Consider the following 20644-nt stretch of genomic DNA (forward strand, 5'->3'; position numbering starts at 1 on the left):
AACAGTTGGCCGAAAACAGAATACTGAATATAGGAAACAGTTGGCCGAAAACAGAATACCGAATATAGGAAACAGTTGGCCGAAAACAGAATACTGAATATAGGAAACAGTTGGCCGAAAACAGAATACTGAATATAGGAAACAGTTGGCCGAAAACAGAATACCGAATATAGGAAACAGTTGGCCGAAAACAGAATACTGAATATAGGAAACAGTTGGCCGAAAACAGAATACCGAATATAGGAAACAGTTGGCCGAAAACAGAATACTGAATATAGGAAACAGATGGCAGAAAACAGAATACTGAATATAGGAAACAGATGGCAGAAAACAGAATACTGAATATAGGAAACAGTTGGCCGAAAACAGAATACTGAATATAGGAAACAGATGGCTGAAAACAGAATACTGAATATAGGAAACAGATGGCAGAAAACAGAATACTGAATATAGGAAACAGTTGGCCGAAAACAGAATACTGAATATAGGAAACAGATGGCAGAAAACAGAATACTGAATATAGGAAACAGTTGGCCGAAAACAGAATACTGAATATAGGAAACAGATGGCAGAAAACAGAATACTGAATATAGGAAACAGATGGCAGAAAACAGAATACTGAATATAGGAAACAGATGGCAGAAAACAGAATACTGAATATAGGAAACAGTTGGCCGAAAACAGAATACTAAATATAGGAAACAGTTGGCCGAAAACAGAATACTGAATACAGGAAACAGTTGGCCGAAAAAACGAATACCGAAAAGCCGAATACATCTTTGTTGTAAAGCTATACCTGATTATGGCAAAAGACATGATTATATGGCAAAACCTAACTTAATTAATAAAAACTTATGGGTCCATTAAAAAAACATCTAATTAATTAATTAATTAATTAAACATCTAATTTGTGATGAATTCATTTCAATTATCATCAGATGGTTGTTCCGTGGCTCAGATGCTGAGTAAATAAATAATGGACCAAAAGGGTTGAATCTCTTGTTGTAAAACAGAGTGAATGAAGCCGAAAGTGAGTGAATGTTGGAATCATGCGTCACTTTGTCAAATATAACTCTATCGTCATGGCAACTGAACAGCATTTCAGAAAGAGAGAGAGCGAGAGGTGTGGAGGGCACTGTCTCTCTATCAGAAAGAGAGAGAGAGGCGGAGGGCACTGTCTCTCTATCAGAAAGAGAGAGAGAGGCGGAGGGCACTGTCTCTCTATCAGAAAGAGAGAGAGAGGGGTGAGAGTGTGTGATTTAATGATTGTAATAAAAGTATGATATTTCACAGCCGAATAAACAACTTTTCGACTCTAATTATGGTATTATTCCTCCATAGACAACACCTGGGGGTCTATTAGAGTAATGTAAAGTCCATAGACAACACGTGGGGGTCTATCAGAGTAATGTTAACTCCATAGACACCTGGGGGTCTATTAGAGTAATGTTAACTCCATAGACACCTGGGGGTCTATCAGAGTAATGTTAACTCCATAGACACAACCTGGGGGTCTATTAGAGTAATGTAAAGTCCATAGACAACACCTGGGGGTCTATTAGAGTAATGTAAAGTCCATAGACAACACCTGGGGGTCTATTAGAGTAATGTTAACTCCATAGACAACACCTGGGGGTCTATCAGAGTAATGTTAACTCCATAGACACACACTCCATCTCGAAGTCCAGCAGGCCTCACTGGGAACTCCAAAAATAGAGAGAGGAAGAGTTGTAAAAAATAAAAAGTGTAATAAATAATCCATGTTTCAGCCACTGAACTGAAGGTAGGTTTGAAAAATGTAAAAGGCCTTTAACTCAACTCAGACAAAACAACTAAATAAATTAATACAGAAAACAGACTCATGTGGGGCGTCAGAATACGTCTTCTTATTAATGCATGCTAATGTATTCTCAACCTATAGGTTCATAACGGTTTACTATGAAAACCTGCAAAACTAGTCTGTCTGTCTGTCTGTCTGTCTGTCTGTCTGTCTGTCTGTCTGTCTGTCTGTCTGTCCGTCCGTCACGCCTCCATATATAGCCAATACAGAATCCATTCCATATGTTGATCTGACCTCATCTGACCTCATCAAACCCTGTGCACTCAAAACAGCCCCCGCTGCCACCCTTAGGTCTCCATATATGGAGCTGACATTACATTATGTTGATCTGACCTCATCAAACCCTGTGTACACTCAAGACACGCTCCATATATGGCCGGTACAGAATTCATTCAATATGTTGATCTTGACCCCTCCCCCATGCCAAAGCGCCAGCGCTCGCCCAGCAGTCTGCTGTCACTCAGGGCGTCTTACTGGTTATTATAGTAGTAATAGTATTGGTATTAGTAGTATTATTAGTATTATGGTAGTATGCGTGCACGCCACCTCAGGGCGTCTTACTGTTACATATAAGACAACAAGCTGTTTCACTGTTAGCTTCAGTTATAAACAACACGAATATTAGCAGCAAAATCATTTGTACTTCAAAGACTACAGCACAACCCTGTTACGTCTGCACAGCACAGTGCTGCGATGCTTACTGTTGTTCCACTGTGCAGACTGAGACGTAACAGGGTTGTTTTGGGTTAACAGACGTAACAGGGTTGTTTGGTGTTAATAACAATAACCGTCACAGCGCAGACACACTGGAGAAGACAGTTAAATGACATGAGAACCTACCGGGTCCCAAGGTCCTGACTGGTCTGGTCTGGTGACTGGACTGGTCTGGTGCAGCAGATGAAGACTTCTGGTAGTTTATCTGCAAAACAGAAGAGAACAATAACAACAGTTAGCATAGCAGTTAGCGTAGTTTATATAGAGAAAACCACTGTTGGCATAACCGTTAGCATAGCAGTTAGCATAGTTTATATGGAGAAAACAACTGTTGGCATAAACTGTTTGTTTGATTTTAATCCCTCCGAAAGGGAAAGTTTGTGTTAATTTCCTCGACTAAAACTGATGAAAAATGATGGTGGACTTTCTTTATAACACTATGACTGCGGCGGTGTAAATACGTCAATAGCAGACGATGTGTTAAAGCCACGGAAACTAAACGCGGTTTTGATTGGTCGCTGCATGGTGTTATGGTTCTGTGTTTTGATTGGTTGTTGGTGATATGGTTCTGTGTTCTGATTGGTCGTTGGTGTTTTCCAGGTTTCCTATTGGAGGAGCGCTGCGGCTCCTCGACACTTCCTGGGGTCAACGAGGGGTCAACGCATCACTTCCTGTGGTGAGAGGTCTCGCACAAAAACACACACACACACACACGCACGCAAGCGCGCACACACACACACACACACACACACACACACACACACACTCCCAATCTTCCACCGTAGTTTGAAAACCCACCCCAGCCCGTAGCCCCTCCCCCTAGCCTCGACGACCTTACAGGCGTACGCGATTATGTTCGATTGATTGATTTATTAACAGTTTGCAGAATTTCAAACTCAACACAAAGACTGTTAACTGTGAGTGGGACGACACCATAAAGCATTACACTTGTTTACAACAGGGTCCACCTTGTTCAATTCATCAAAACAATTAGAGACGTACGAATAGACACAACTATATATAGTCATAACAGGAAGTCATCATAGAGCAGGCAAAAAGGGAAAAGAAACATATACAGTGAGGGGGAAAAGGGATATTAAAATACCATACAGGCAGACAGACGAGATGATGTTCCCTGATGTTGTTCATTCAGAGTACACAGCACAGCAGCAGAGCAGAGCATACAGGCTCACACAGGAGGGACCAGCCCAATTGACTGACCAAGTTTACATTGAAATCCAACTGCTTTCATTTAAACAGAGTCACGATACACATTGAGCCAGACTGGCATTTGGCCACTCCCTGCATGCTTTGATCCATTGTTCATCTTCTAGCATGTAAAATCCTTAGGTGTGACCGACCCAGGATCTGAACTAAAACAAAAGGCATGCATACACAGGCCAACGACACCCTGAATAGACAGCTGAGAGTACATTTGTTCACGAACATGAGATATAGTATATAGAATTATGGATTCCCATGTTCCACAGGGGATTCATTTACAGGGGCCAGTTTCTATTTGCAGCCATACGTAGGGGCCCTTTGAGGGTGGTTTTAAAGGATGTCTTAATGACTCAACCCTAAGCCATCCCAGCCTGTCAAAGTGGGCAGGGGTGAGGTGGGTTCGGGGAGTGAGGCCAAGTAGGAGCCTGACCAGTTTGTTTTGGGAAGTCTGGAGCCTAGTTTTAAGGGCCTTTGAGGTGCTGTGGTACCAGGAGGTGGATGTATAGTCAAAGAAACCTTGTACGAGGGCTCCTGTTAAGGTCTTCAAGGTGTTTTTGTTGACCAGTGAGGAGATCCTGTAAAGGAATCTTGTTCTTTGGTTGACTTTTTTGATTACGCTGGTGGCCATTTTATCACCGGAAAGATTATCCTCCAGGATGGAACCTAGGTAGGTAATTTCATCTTTACGTGTGATAACATTGTCACCCACTCTAACCAAGAAGTCATCTGCCTTGCTGAGATTACTATTAGATCCAAAGAGAATGGATTCAGTTTTACCTGCAGGTAAACAGATAGTTTGTTATCAGCGAGCCAGGTGCAGATTCTACCGAGTTCAGCGCTGAGGGCCTTTTCAACCTGCAGCTTGTTCCTGGGTTAACCCTAACCCTAACCCTAGCTTAGATAACATTATATGTAGACATACAGTAGCACTACTGTGCATTTCATTAACAATGATGGATAATCAAAATTCGCTTGAGTAAAAGTTCAGTATTGGCAATGTGTAAACGTCTTTTGAAAACAGCAGATCTTCAAGCTCACAAGTTTGCACTGAAACATGACATCATTGTCATAATCAGCGTCATGTGAACCATATATTAGTGCAGTAAAAGTATTTGCAGTAAAAGAAAAAGTGTTGAAAAGTAAAAGTACAAATTGTACAAAAAAAGTACATCACTAGTAAAACGCACGTAGTTAATTTAGCACAAAAGGAACATGTGTGTGTGTGTGTGTGTGTGTGTGTGTGTGTGTGTGTGTGTGTGTGTGTGTGTGTGTGTGTGTGTGTGTGTGCCTGCCTGCGAGCGTGCGTGCGAGCGTGCGTGCGTGTGTGTAACGTGATCAGTCCAGACCAAGTCATTCAGGTCGATAGGGTCTCTCTGATAGGCTGACAGGTCGATAGGGTCTCTCTGATAGGCTTATAGGGATTCTTTTATCACGGAGGATTCTTTGATGAAAACACCATCTGTTGCCGTTCCGTGTCTCCCCGACAACCACGTCCCCTCAGCCAATGAGACGCCTTGATACACGGCTCACATCCCCTCAGCCAATGAGACGCTTTGATGCACGGCTCGTTGTCGCATTAAAGTATTCATTTAATATCATTAAAGTATTCATTTAATATCATTAAAGTATTCATTTAATATCATTAAAGTATTCATTTAATATCAAAAGAGGAAAAGACTTAACCCATTCAGGGCGGGAACCCGTTTTGGTGTTAGCATCATGTTATGCTTTAGCTGTTAAAAAATAGCAGATCTACAAGCTCGTAGCGCGCCACCGAGTGGCGCGCTACGAGCTTGTAGGTCTGCTATTTCTTTTTAAATCGAAGAACGACTGACGTAGAAGACATTTTTAAAATCTGATCTCAGGTCAGAATGGAAAACTGTCAGGATGTAGAAGACATTTTTAGAACCTGATCTCAGGTCAGAATGGGTTAATGTCCTCCTATCAAAATGTCATCTCCAGTCCCGTGCACGTATGTGCGTGCGCGGATGCGTGCGTGCGTGCGTGGGGAACGTTGAGGACATCTTAAGGATAACGAGCAGCTTATCGATCCAGGTTCTTATCGAGCATCTTCTATTATTTTGTGGAAAGACGGGAGACGATACATTCTGAACAGAACCAGTATCTTTTACTGTATGGACCTGTAAATACACTATAGTCTACTAGTAGAGACGATACATTCTAAACAGAACCAGTATCTTTTACTCTACGGGCCTCAAATATAGTAGCCTACTTTTCTAACAGACGGAAGGCAATTGATCTTTTTACTTGTGTTTCCGCGGACAGCGCGCTGGTCGGCAGGTATCAATAAACTGATCTTTTTACATGTGTTTCCTCAGCGCTGGTCGGCAGGTATCAATAAACTTTTAGACCGACATCTTTGTGCCAGCGTGGGTTTACATTTATTTATGTTATTGTTATTGTTTAAACATGAAGTCATGGACCACTACGCTCCATAATAGGCTTGATGAGCCCAAAGCTTATCGATACCGGGTACTGGATAAGCCCAAAGCTTATCGATACCGGGTACTGGATAAGCCCAAAGCTTATTGATACCGGGTACCGGATAAGCCCAAAGCTTATCGATACCGGGTACTGGATGAGCCCAAAGCTTATCGATACCGGGTACTGGATAAGCCCAAAGCTTATTGATACCGGGTACTGGATAAGCCCAAAGCTTATCGATACCGGGTACTGGATAAGCCCAAAGCTTATTGATACCGGGTACTGGATAAGCCCAAAGCTTATCGATACCGGGTACTGGATAAGCCCAAAGCTTATTGATACTGGGTACTGGATGAGCCCAAAGCTTATTGATACCGGGTACTGGATAAGCCCAAAGCTTATTGATAGTATTATAAACACTATAGAATCCCAGATCTACAAACTATAAACACTATAGAATCCCAGATCTACAAATGAACACATGCTATCTAAATGACCTTTTAACCTTTACATGAGACTGCATGGTCTCATGGCTAGGTCAAGTAAAGGGCTGTGATACACGCACACACGCACACACACACGCGTGCGCGCCCACGCACGCACGCACGCACACGCACGCACGCACGCACACGCACGCACACACGCACACGGCTAGCTGAGCGCTGTGGGTGAACTTGTAGAGCCAGAGTTATCTCAGGTGACGATGTGCAGAAATCACTTTGCAAATCTACACCTACGCACTGTCTATCACACACACACGCACGAACGCATACACACACACACACACACACACACATGCACGCGCACACACTCTCTCTATCACACTCACACACGCACATGCACACACGCACGCACACACAATCTCTGTATCACACACACACACACACACACACACACACACACACACACACACACACACACACACACACACACACACACACACACACACACACACACACACACACACACACACACTCTCCATCACACTCACAGGTACACACTCTCTATCAAACATGTGAGAGAAGTGGTATAAAGTACTTTAGTTATCTTGCATGCAGGTGGCGCCATCATGTGGTCGATGTGTGTGTGTGTGTGTGTGTGTGTGTGTGTGTGTGAGTGATAGTGCTCTGAGTTACAAACTGGGCTTCTCCTTAGATTTATCCAATAGTTGAGAAGCTCGTTGTGAGCTTGTAGATAGGTTCTTTATATTAACCGATTGTGTATTGGTGCATTGGATGTGTATATTTCCAGATGTTAACGTGTATTAAACATGTATTTAATGTATTTCCAGGTATCCAGATGTGTGAGGACGCTCTGAGGATGAGGGTTTGGCCTTGAACCCCAGAAGGATGTCAGGTAAGGTCACATGACATCACTATGACATCACCATGACATCACTATGACATCAACATGACATAATTGAACTAACTCACTGGTAAAACCCCGTCATGCGACGGAAGCTCTGATCATGAGTCAAATATAAATGCTTCCGTCGTACAGTCTGGAGCAACGGAAGCTCTGATCACGAGTAAAATGTAAATGCTTCCGTCGTATAGTCTGGAGCAACGGAAGCTCTGATCATGAGTAAAATATAAATGCTTCCGTCATACAGTCTGGAGCAACGGAAGCTCTGATCATGAGTCAAATATAAATGCTTCCGTCGTACAGTCTGGAGCAACGGAAGCTCTGATCATGAGTAAAATATAAATGCTTCCGTCATACAGTCTGGAGCAACGGAAGCTCTGATCATGAGTCAAATATAAATGCTTCCGTTGTACAGTCTGGAGCAACGGAAGCTCTGATCATGAGTCAAATATAAATGCTTCCGTCATACAGTCTGGAGCAACGGAAGCTCTGATCATGAGTAAAATATAAATGCTTCCGTCGTACAGTCTGGAGCAACGGAAGCTCTGATCATGAGTCAAATATAAATGCTTCCGTCGTACAGTCTGGAGCAACGGAAGCTCTGATTATGAGTCAAATATAAATGCTTCTGTCGTACAGTCTGGAGCAACGGAAGCTCTGATCATGAGTCAAATATAAATGCTTCCGTCGTACAGTCTGGAGCAACGGAAGCTCTGATCATGAGTCAAATATAATTATAAAAATGAGGGAATAGTTTTATAAAAAATGAGGGAAAAGGTTGCAGGGCTTGGCATGAACTTTTTGAGGCACTTGTCCTGCGGAGCACGAGCACACAATTACATTTTAAATCAACTAACTGTAAGTTGGTTTTGGTGAATGAATATTCTCAGTTTACAGGTTATTAGCCCTAGAATGTCTGTGATGGGTTAGGGTTAGAATGTCGGTGATCTAACATACATTTCATGGGTTAGGGTTAGAATGTCGGTGATCTAACATACATTTCATGTATTCCAAACACACATGAAGCCAAAGATCATTTTCTTCGTTAGCAGACTGACCTCGTCGGCATTTAAACTTGTAGCAAAATGAGAGAAATAGGTTGTATAAAAATGAGGGAATAGTTTGTATGAAAATGAGGGAATAGGTTGTATAAAAATGAGGTTATAGTTTGTATAAAAATGAGGTTATAGGTTGTATAAAAATGAGGTTATAGTTTGTATAAAAATGAGGTTATAGTTTGTATAAAAATGAGGGAATAGTTTGTATAAAAATGAGGTTATAGTTTGTATAAAAATGAGGTTATAGTTTGTATAAAAATGAGGTTATAGTTTGTATAAAAATGAGGGAATAGTTTGTATAAAAATGAGGTTATAGTTTGTATAAAAATGAGGTTATAGTTTGTATAAAAATGAGGTTATAGTTTGTATAAAAATGAGGGAATAGTTTGTATAAAAATGAGGTTATAGTTTGTATAAAAATGAGGTTATAGTTTGTATAAAATGAGGTTATAGTTTGTATAAAAATGAGGGAATAGTTTGTATAAAAATGAGGTTATAGTTTGTATAAAAATGAGGTTATAGTTTGTATAAAATGAGGTTATAGTTTGTATAAAAATGAGGGAATAGTTTGTATAAAAATGAGGGAATAGTTTGTATAAAATGAGGGAATAGGTTGTATAAAAATGAGGTTATAGGTTGTATAAAAATGAGGTTATAGTTTGTATAAAAATGAGGGAATAGTTTGTATAAAAATGAGGGAATAGTTTGTATAAAAATGAGGTTATAGTTTGTATAAAAATGAGGTTATAGTTTGTATAAAATGAGGTTATAGTTTGTATAAAAATGAGGGAATAGTTTGTATAAAAATGAGGTTATAGGTTGTATAAAAATGAGGTTATAGTTTGTATAAAAATGAGGTTATAGTTTGTATAAAAATGAGGTTATAGTTTGTATAAAAATGAGGGAATAGTTTGTATAAAAATGAGGTTATAGGTTGTATAAAAATGAGGGAATAGTTTGTATAAAAATGAGGGAATAGTTTGTATAAAAATGAGGTTATAGTTTGTATAAAAATGAGGTTATAGTTTGTATAAAATTAGGTTATAGTTTGTATAAAAATGAGGGAATAGTTTGTATAAAAATGAGGTTATAGGTTGTATAAAAATGAGGTTATAGTTTGTATAAAAATGAGGTTATAGTTTGTATAAAAATGAGGTTATAGTTTGTATAAAATGAGGTTATAGTTTGTATAAAAATGAGGGAATAGTTTGTATAAAATTAGGTTATAGTTTGTATAAAAATGAGGGAATAGTTTGTATAAAAATGAGGTTATAGGTTGTATAAAAATGAGGTTATAGTTTGTATAAAAATGAGGTTATAGTTTGTATAAAAATGAGGTTATAGTTTGTATAAAATGAGGTTATAGTTTGTATAAAAATGAGGGAATAGTTTGTATAAAAATGAGGGAATAGTTTGTATGAAAATGAGGGAATAGGTTGTATAAAAATGAGGTTATAGTTTGTATAAAAATGAGGTTATAGTTTGTATAAAAATGAGGGAATAGTTTGTATAAAAATGAGGTTATAGGTTGTATAAAATGAGGTTATAGGTTGTATAAAATGAGGTTATAGGTTGTATAAAATGAGGTTATAGGTTGTATATAAAATGCCTCTCCGTCTCTTTCAGAGCCATCAGACAAATGCTCCCCGAGCTGGGACGATGATTCCAGTCAGAATGGTAATAACCTCTCTCTCTCTCTCTCTCTGTGTCCCTATCTCTCTCTCTCTCTCTCTCTCTCTCTCTCTCTCCCCCCCCCTCTCTCTCTCTCTCTCTCTCTCTCTCTCCCCCTCTCTCTCTCTCTCTCTCTCTCTCTCTCTCTCTCTCTCTCTCTGTGTCCCTATCTCTCTCTCTATCTCTCTCTCCCTCTCTGAGGATCTGTTGAGGATATCAACATGTCAACAAAAACTTGACTTTCACCGATGGTAATGGCCGATGGTCTGAGTGCCGTTTGAACTCAAGACAACTACAGTTTATGTTCAGTTTACCAAACTATGATCCACAAGTTAGTGACCGTATGAACGCTATTCGTGTGTGTGTGTGTGTGTGTGTGTGTTGTTGCGTGCGTGTATTTCCAGGGTACATCCCGAGTTACCTGGACAAGGACGAGCTGTGCGTAGTTTGTGGAGACAAAGCGACGGGATATCATTACCGCTGTATCACCTGTGAGGGCTGCAAGGTAATTAACCTAATTAACACTTAACGATGTATCACCTGTGAGGGCTGCAAGGTAATTAACCTAATTAACACTTAACGATTTATCACCTGTGAGGGCTGCAAGGTAATTAACCTAATTAACACTTAACGATTTATCACCTGTGAGGGCTGCAAGGTAATTAACCTAATTAACACTTAACGATTTATCACCTGTGAGGGCTGCAAAGTAAAGCCCACCACACACCGGCTGCGACCGTCTGCGGCGCGGCGCGTTGCCGTGCGGCGCCGCCTGGAAAATAGAACTGTGTTCTATCGGCGCGCCAGGCGGCGCGGCTCCGCGCGGCGGACGGAGCCGGTGTGCGTTAGGTTCATTGAAAATAATGGAGGCGGCTGTGTGCGCCGCGCGGCGCCGCGCGGGGGACACAGCCGGTGTGTGTCGGGCTTGATTAACCTAATTAACACTTAACGATTTATCACCTGTGAGGGCTGCAAGGTAATTAACCTAATTAACACTTAACGATTTATCACCTGTGAGGGCTGCAAGGTAATTAACCTAATTAACACTTAACGATTTATCACCTGTGAGGGCTGCAAGGTAATTAACCTAATTAACACTTAACGATGTATCACCTGTGAGGGTTAAATGGGTTTAACCCTTCCCTCCATGTGGCGCCTCGGGGGTTTAACCCAGGGGGGCAGTCAGACAGATATTTCGTGAAGCCACTAAGGAAATCAGGACTTCCTGAAAGTTCATATAATGGCCTGTTGTGGCCAAAAAAAACCCATAGCTCCATAGAGGTCCATGTATTTGGGCCCAACTTCACCTAGACTGTATTACCTTAATAAACATGTTCATGAATACTTTTTGCTTCCAGTCACTAGTTTAAAGTGTAATTTCTCATGTCATAATATAATTTTTGGAAAATTATGGTCCCATTTATTTAAGAAATGACCATAACGTCGCGTGTGTTCTGAGTGTGTGTCTATTAGTGCTGTCAGAACGAATTTCATAATATGAAAGAAATTCGAATATTAAAAAATATATATATATTCGAAAGCTAAATTTGCCATTCGAATGGAGCTTTTATCATTTATTAATTCTATTTAATATTTTTATTTTGTTTTATGTTATTTTATCCGCTCACTAAATGTATTGAGTAACGGATCTACCGCTGTGAAATCTCCACGGCCGCTTCCACTGCATGTGAAAAGGTGCACGTCCGGTCACGTCGCAGAAGAGGTCATTGATTGGCTAACGTAGGGCCAGATTTCAGGGTAAGCCAATCAGAGACAGTCTACAGGGTGGGCGGGCTTACTGGCTGTAACTCTTTTAATCACAGACACACAAACCCTTGTAACACATACATAGATATGTCTAGTATACTACACAGACAGAAATCGCCGGTAGAACGAAAATCATAATACAGTCTCACAACACAACTTTATTGCACATCTGTGCTTGCCTTTCATCCACGCTTCTATAGCCTTTTAAATCTCATTTCCCATCCACGGGCACAAGCAAAGTGATATCAGCATCTTCCACCCGATCTGTGGTGTTGTTTCTGACGAGGGTATGCAACTAGTTAGCATGGGAGCTAGCCTAACATTAGTTTAACTCTGGTCCATATCGTTAGAAGCCAAGGAGTCCTCCTTAATAACACTATGGTACACGGGAGGCGGCCTTTTTTCCGACAGCATTCTAGCCGACGGGGCAACGGTCCGCTCCGCAGCGGGGGGACAATGCTGCGTTTACACGGGCAGACACAGACGAATGCTAATATCATTTGGAGCAGCTACTGTACACGTCTGTTTGCATCAACATGTTGCTGGCTTCACAATGTAAATATTCGAATATTTTCGAAAATTACAAATAATGAAGCAATGAAATTCGAATTGGATTATAGAGGTGAACTGACAGCCCTAGTGTCTATGAACGGGAGCCACCCCCCGTTCAGTCAAAATAAAAACCAACGAAGAGTAAAGGGGGAAGTCCGGGTCTGAGCCAGCCAATGGGCCAGCTGGGCCCAAACGGATCTAGAAATATGGCGACTTACAGTGCAAGGACTGACAGGCTTCATTTTACGTCCATGTTAGACCCGGGGAACGCTTTGTCCATATTTATTACAGTCTATTAGGTCTGAACCCTTTCCTCTCTGTGGCCCCTCAGGGTTTAACCCTTTCCTCCCTGTGGCCCCACAGGGTTTAACCCTTTCCTCCCTGTGGCCCCACAGGGTTTAACCCTTTCCTCCCTGTTGGCCCCTCAGGGTTTCTTCAGGCGGACCATCCAGAAGAACCTTAACCCTTCGTACGCCTGTAAGTACGAGGCCAACTGCGTGATCGACAAGGTGACGCGTAACCAGTGTCAGGAGTGTCGCTTCAAGAAATGCATCCAGGTCGGCATGGCAACCGATCGTAAGTTTCATTAACCCATTCTGACCTGAGATCAGATTCTAAAGACCTGCAAGCTCGTAGCGCGCCACTCGGTGGCGCGCTACGAGCTTGTAGGTCTGCTATTTTTCAATAGCTAAAGCATAACGTAATGCAATCCATAACGTAACACCAAAAGGGGTTCCTGCCTAAAATGGGTTAATTAGTGTGGTTGCCCACTCTTATTTTGAAGTGGTGGACGACAGTGTATACTCTTATTTTGAAGTGCTGCTGGACGACAATGTATACTCTTATTTTGAAGTGGTGCTGGACGACAGTGTATACTCTTATTTTGAAGTGGTGCTGGACGACAGTGTATACTCTTATTTTGAAGTGGTGGACGGCAGTGTTAGCTCTTATTATGAAGTGGTGGACGGCAGTGTATACTCTTATTTTGAAGTTCTGGTGGACGGCAGTGTATACTCTTATTTTGAAGTGGTGGACTACAGTGTATACTCTTATTTTGAAGTGCTGCTGGACGACAGTGTATACTCTTATTTTGAAGTGCTGCTGGACGACAGTGTATACTCTTATTTTGAAGTTCTGCTGGACGACAGTGTATACTCTTATTTTGAAGTTTTGCTGGACGACAGTGTATACTCTTATTTTGAAGTGGTGGACTACAGTGTATACTCTTATTTTGAAGTTCTGCTGGACGACAGTGTATACTCTTATTTTGAAGTGGTGGACTACAGTGTATACTCTTATTTTGAAGTGCTGCTGGACTACAGTGTATACTCTTATTTTGAAGTGGTGCTGGACTACAGTGTATACTCTTATTTTGAAGTGGTGCTGGACTACAGTGTATACTCTTATTTTGAAGTGCTGCTGGACTACAGTGTATACTCTTATTTTGAAGTGGTGCTGGACGACAGCAAGCGATTGGCTAAGAGGAAGCTGATCGAGCAGAACCGCCAGAGGAGGAAGAAGGAGGAGCTCCAGCGGACGGCGTGGGAGAGGGCGGAGCCAAGCGGCGACGAATGGGATCTGATCCGCATGGTGACCGACGCCCACCTGAGCACCAACGCCACCAAGAGGGGGCGCAAGTTCCTGGTGAGACTCTGGACCGCTAAACGCCCTAACCCTGAACCCTAACCCCTAACTCCTAACCCCTAACCCAACACCACCAAGAGGGAACGCAAGTTCCTGGTGAGACCCTGGACCGCTAAACGCCCTAAACCTACCCTAGCCCAGTGCTTTGGCCATGAACCTGCCCCTGAACCTGACCCCCTAAAGCCCTTAAACCTGACCCTGACCCTAAACCTGACCCTAAACCTACCCGAACCCCCCACCCGGCACCCCCTCCCCACCCCAATACAAACTGACTGCAAAAATGACCTAATAATAGAGAAAATATATCATAAATAAATACTGAAACCAGATATAATCATTAAGGAAAGTTTATGCATGTACTGACCCCTAGACCTGACCCTAGATATTGCGTGCGTGCATGGTGTGTGTGTGTGTGTGTGTGTGTGTGTGTGTGTGTGTGTGTGTGTGTGTGTGTGTGTGTGTGTGTGTGCGCGTGCATGGTGTGTGCGTGTGCGTGTGCGTGTGTGTGTGTGTGTGTTTCTATCTATTAACTGTTTGTGTGCTTCTCTCCTCGACCTGTCTTGTCTGTTAACTCTTTCCTAGCTGTCTTCTTGTCTGTTAACTCTTTCCTAGCTGTCTTCTTGTCTGTTAACTCTTTCCTAGCTGTCTTCTAGTCTGTTAACTCTTTCCTAGCTGTCTTCTTGTCTGTTAACTCTTTCCTAGCTGTCTTCTAGTCTGTTAACTCTTTCCTAGCTGTCTTCTAGTCTGTTAACTCTTTCCTAGCTGTCTCTTCTCTCCACTGAACCTTCACCACTGCTGTTTTGCACCAACAGGTCGAGGATGCAATGCTTCTAAATGAAATAACATGTAATTTATTCCATACTTCTGACCAGAGTGCAGTGGGGGTGAAGGAATCCACGGTAAGAATATAATAATATGATATAATATGATGTATATACTGTATATGTATGTAGAGATCATCAGCGTTATGTTATATATAATGTATGTAGAGATGTGATGTACAGATCTGGGGTCAGCGTTATGTTATATATGTGTATGTAGAGATGTGATGTACAGATCTGGGGTCAGCGTTATGTTATATATGTTTATGTACTATGTAGAGATGTGATGTACAGATCTGGGGTCAGCGTTATGTTATATATGTGTATGTAGAGATGTGATGTATACAGATCTGGGGTCAGCGTTATGTTATATATATGTATGTAGAGATGTGATGTACAGATCTAGGGTCAGCGTTATGTTATATATGTGTATGTAGAGATGTGATGTACAGATCTAGGGTCAGCGTTATGTTATATATATGTATGTAGAGATGTGATGTACAGATCTGGGGTCAGCGTTATGTTATATATGTGTATGTAGAGATGTGATGTACAGATCTAGGGTCAGCGTTATGTTATATATGTGTATGTAGAGATGTGATGTACAGATCTGGGGTCAGCGTTATGTTATATATGTGTATGTAGAGATGTGATGTACAGATCTAGGGTCAGCGTTATGTTATATATGTGTATGTAGAGATGTGATGTACAGATCTGGGGTCAGCGTTATGTTATATATGTGTATGTAGAGATGTGATGTACAGATCTGGGGTCAGCGTTATGTTATATATATGTATGTAGAGATGAGCGCAGCACATGTCGGGAGCGTCGGGTGAATTTGAACCCATTTTGGGGGCGGGAACTCCTTTTGGTGTTTACGGCATTATGTTATGCTTTAGCTATTGAAAAATAGCAGATCTACAAACTCATAGCCGAGCTGACATAGAAACATAGCATTTTCAGAAAACTGTCAGGATGTAGAAGACATTTGTTAGAATCTGAACTCAGGTCAAAATGGGTTAACCCGGACCTTTTGGTATGTGGGGTAACCTTAACCCATAACCGCCTGCACCTCCTATTCCTTCATGTTGTGACGTGGAGACTCTAACCCCCCCCCCCCCCCCCTCTCCCCCCCCCCCCCAGCAGGAAGACACGCCTCCCGTCCTCAACACCCCCGAGGGGAGCAAGGTGGACATCGAAGCCTTCAGTCAGTTCACTAAGATTATCACCCCCGCCATCACACGCGTGGTGGACTTCGCCAAGAAACTGCCAATGTTCTGTGAGGTAAGAAACACCTCATGTCCCTAAACCTAACCTTTTTTTTATATTTCTTTATCCCACGATTTTGTAACCCATTTTTCCACCCCTGTGTCAATCATCTAATGTGATCCTGGGCTCTACACACCCTCCGCCTACCTGGGGAGAGCAACGGACTTGAACTCATGCTTCCTTCATGCCCGAGTGTCCAAGTTGCTCCTTTACACCTGACAGGGGGGAGTTTCCCTGGTTGGACGTAGCGCGTGGAAGGAACACGCTATTCCAACCAGTTCCTTTCCCCTCCATCAGGCGCCCCGGCTGGCCAGGGGGAGGCAGTTTAGAGACCAGGATTACTGCATGTTTTTGTGAGGGTACCTACCCTAGGGGATACGGGGAGAACATGTGAGGGTACCTACCCTAGGGGACACGGGGAGAACATGTGAGGGTACCTACCCTAGGGGACACGTGGAGAACATGCAAATTCCACACAGAAAGGCCCTTTCGCCAACCCCACCTCGGGTATGGGAACTGATGACGCGGAGGAGGAAACACGCCGCTAGCACCCACAACCCTAAACCTAACCTAACCCTAATCCTAACGTTAACACCCCGAACGCCCGGGGTTATTTAATCCATTAAATCAAAGCGCCCTGCAGCGATTTATATCCCGGATGTGGCTGAAGCAGCTAAATGTAGCCAAAACACTCCCAAGGCGATCGAGGTATGATTGTTTCTAACGCGACTAGCGACGGGACCGCGATGGGCCGTCTGACACATGTGGAGCGATGTGATCGGTTTTGATATAATAATCTCCATCCTTTTTTGTCAATCTCCATCCTGAGCGCTTGGGCGTTACTATTATTGATTGAACGGAGAACTCCGTCCTTGCCGCTAAGGGTGTTAACCCTGTCCCTAATCCTAACCCAAGTTAGGAAACTCCGATCATGAGTCAAATATAAATGATTCCGTCATACAGTCTGGAGCAACGCAAGCTCTGATCATGAGTCAAATATACATGCTTCCGTCATACAGTCTGGAGCAACGCAAGCTCTGATCATGAGTCAAATATAAACGCTTCCGTCGTACAGTCTGGAGCGACGGAAGCTCTGATCATGAGTCAAATATAAATGCTTCCGTCGTACAGTCTGGAGCAACGGAAGCTCTGATCACGAGTAAAATATAAATGCTTCCGTCATACAGTCTGGAGCAACGGAAGCTCTGATAATGAGTCAAATATAAATGCTTCCGTCGTACAGTCTGCAGCAACGGAAGCTCCGATCATGAGTAAAATATAAATGCATCCGTCATACAGTCTGGAGCAACGGAAGCTCTGATCACGAGTAAAATATAAATGCTTCCGTCATACAGTCTGGAGCAACGGAAGCTCTGATCACAAGTAAAATATAAATGCTTCCGTCATACAGTCTGGAGCAACGGAAGCTCTGATCACGAGTCAAATATAAATGCTTCCGTCATACAGTCTGGAGCAACGGAAGCTCCGATCATGAGTAAAATATATATGCTTCCGTCGTACAGTCTGCAGCAACGGAAGCTCTGATCACGAGTAAAATATAAATGCTTCCGTCATACAGTCTGGAGCAACGGAAGCTCTGATCACAAGTAAAATATAAATGCTTCCGTCATACAGTCTGGAGCAACGGAAGCTCTGATCACGAGTCAAATATAAATGCTTCCGTCATACAGTCTGGAGCAACGGAAGCTCTGATCATGAGTAAAATATAAATGCTTCCGTCGTACAGTCTGGAACAACGGAAGCTCTGATCATGAGTCAAATATAAATGCTTCCGTCATACAGTCTGGAACAACGGAAGCTCTGATCATGAGTAAAATATAAATGCTTCCGTCATACAGTCTGGAACAACGGAAGCTCTGATCATGAGTAAAATATAAATGCTTCCGTCGTACAGTCTGGAGCAACGGAAGCTCTGATCATGAGTCAAATATAAATGCTTCCGTCGTACAGTCTGGAGCAACGGAAGCTCTGATCATGAGTAAAATATAAATGCTTCAGTCATACAGTCTGGAACACTGGAGGTGTAGTTCCAGACTCTATATAACATTCAGAGATTGTGAAATAGTTGTCTGGCTATGCTAGACTACTGTGCTACTAACGATGCTAATGCTAACTGTTTCCTGTTTCCTGTACAGCTGCCCTGTGAGGACATTAACGAGTGTTTAATGTGTTGCAGCTGCCCTGTGAGGACCAGATCATCCTGCTAAAGGGCTGCTAACGATGCTAACGATGCTAACGCTAACTGTTTCCTGTCCAGCTGCCCTGTGAGGACCAGATCATCCTGCTGAAGGGCTGCTGTATGGAGACCATGTCTCTGATAACGATGCTAACGCTAACTTGAGGACCAGATCATCCTGCTAAAGGGCTGCTGTATGGAGACCATGTCTCTGCTAACGATGCTAACGCTAACTGTTTCCTGTGCAGCTGCCCTGTGAGGACCAGATCATCCTGCTGAAGGGCTGCTGTATGGAGATCATGTCTCTGCTAACGATGCTAACGCTAACTGTTTCCTGTGCAGCTGCCCTGTGAGGACCAGATCATCCTGCTGAAGGGCTGCTGCATGGAGATCATGTCTCTGCGCGCCGCGGTGCGCTACGACCCCGACAGCCAGACGCTGACGCTGAACGGGGAGATGGCGGTGACGCGCGGCCAGCTGAAGAACGGCGGCCTGGGCGTGGTCAGCGACGCCATCTTCGACCTGGGCGTGTCGCTGTCCTCGTTCAACCTCGACGACTCGGAGGTCGCCATGCTGCAGTCCGTCATACTGCTGTCGTCTGGTGAGACTGTGTGTGCGTGTGCGTGTGTTTGTGTTTGTGCGTGTGCGGGTGCGTGTGCGTGTGTGTGTTCGTGGCCTCATCAACTATCATAAACACTGTACTCTCTCTCTCTAGATCGCCCGGGTCTCAGCAGCGTGGAGCGTATCGAGCGTTGTCAGGAGGAGTTCCTGCTGGCGTTCGAGCACTACGTCAACTACCGTAAACACAAGGTGAGAGAGAGGTAGAGAGACTACCGTAGACACCAGGTGAGAGAGAGGTAGAGAGACTACCGTAAACACAAGGTGAGAGAGAGATAGAGAGACTAGCGTAAACACAAGGTGAGAGAGAGATAGAGAGACTAGCGTAAACACAAGGTGAGAGAGAGGTAGAGAGACTACCGTAGACACCAGGTGAGAGAGAGGTAGAGAGACTACCGTAAACACAAGGTGAGAGAGAGATAGAGAGACTACCGTAAACACAAGGTGAGAGAGAGGTAGAGAGACTAGCGTAAACACAAGGTGAGAGAGATCTTGAACACAACAAAACTTAAACTCAGGATTAAACTGGAGTAAATCTAAAAGTGATTGGATCAGACTTCCTTCGGATACATGGCGAATGCATTAATTCCTTGCATTGTGCTTATACACATGTTCCGTCGGAACATGTGTATAAGCACAATGCACTGAAGGCTTTCTGTAAGCACAGTGCACTGAAGGCTTTCTGTGCCCCCCCCCCTCCCCAGGTGTCTCACTTCTGGCCGAAGCTCCTGATGAAGGTGACGGACCTGAGGATGATCGGGGCGTGTCACGCCTCCCGTTTCCTTCACATGAAGGTGGAGTGTCCCAACGAGCTGTTCCCCCCCCTCTTCCTGGAGGTGTTCGAAGACTGACCACACACGCACACGCACACACACAGTACGTACACACACACACACACACACACACAGTACATAGCTCAACGGTGGAGTGTCCCGCCCCTTTTCTGACCAACTGCCTGCCGGACCGACCCACGCGCCAACGGCCCAACGCGTATGTGTGTGTGTGTGTGTGTGTGTGTGTGTGTGTGTGTGTGTGTGTGTGTGTTACGTACAGTATGTGTGTTAGCGTGTGCTTGTATTTCTAGGAATCGTAAGGACCCTTCACACACACACACACACACACACACACACACACACACACACACACACACACACACACACGTGCACAAGTATAGTAGAATTTGAGGAATAGAAATATGTGAGTGTGTGTGTGTGTGTGTGCGTGCGTGCGTGCGTGCGTGCGTGCGTGCGTGCGTGCGTGCGTGTGCATGTGTGTGCGTGCGTGTGTGTGCGCGCGTGCACCCTGGTTGTCTCAGTAAGTGCGACTGACCAATCACGGCGGCCGTTCAAACACTGTTTCCACGGCAACTACTGAGAGTCGACCAATAGGATGGAACCATTCCTCACAACGACCAATAGGAGAAGAGTTTAGGATGGAACCATTCCTCACAACGGACCAA

At 43.4% G+C, this 20644-nt stretch overlaps 1 protein-coding gene across 2 annotated transcripts in view; it reads left to right on the top strand.

Moving 5' to 3' along the window:
- thrb (thyroid hormone receptor beta) overlaps positions 1–20308 on the top strand; it is a 35732-nt gene extending 15424 nt beyond the window's left edge. The window contains exons 2-12 of one of the 2 annotated variants that reach the window (XM_080787416.1): positions 3155–3230; positions 7515–7579; positions 10273–10323; positions 10722–10822; positions 13065–13212; positions 14087–14280; positions 15153–15179; positions 16245–16385; positions 18910–19168; positions 19283–19377; positions 19890–20308. In XM_080787416.1, the coding sequence (XP_080643542.1) occupies positions 7573–7579; positions 10273–10323; positions 10722–10822; positions 13065–13212; positions 14087–14280; positions 15153–15179; positions 16245–16385; positions 18910–19168; positions 19283–19377; positions 19890–20036 (1170 nt within the window). In that variant the 5' untranslated portion in view covers positions 3155–3230; positions 7515–7572 and the 3' untranslated portion in view covers positions 20037–20308. The remainder of the gene's footprint in view (positions 1–3154; positions 3231–7514; positions 7580–10272; positions 10324–10721; positions 10823–13064; positions 13213–14086; positions 14281–15152; positions 15180–16244; positions 16386–18909; positions 19169–19282; positions 19378–19889) is intronic. The other variant, XM_080787417.1, reaches the window with a different exon arrangement.
- Positions 20309–20644: the final 336 nt, after the last annotated feature.

Source organism: Protomyctophum bolini (genome assembly GCF_963924005.1).
Source record: "Protomyctophum bolini genome assembly, chromosome: 17".
NCBI lineage: Eukaryota > Metazoa > Chordata > Actinopteri > Myctophiformes > Myctophidae > Protomyctophum > Protomyctophum bolini.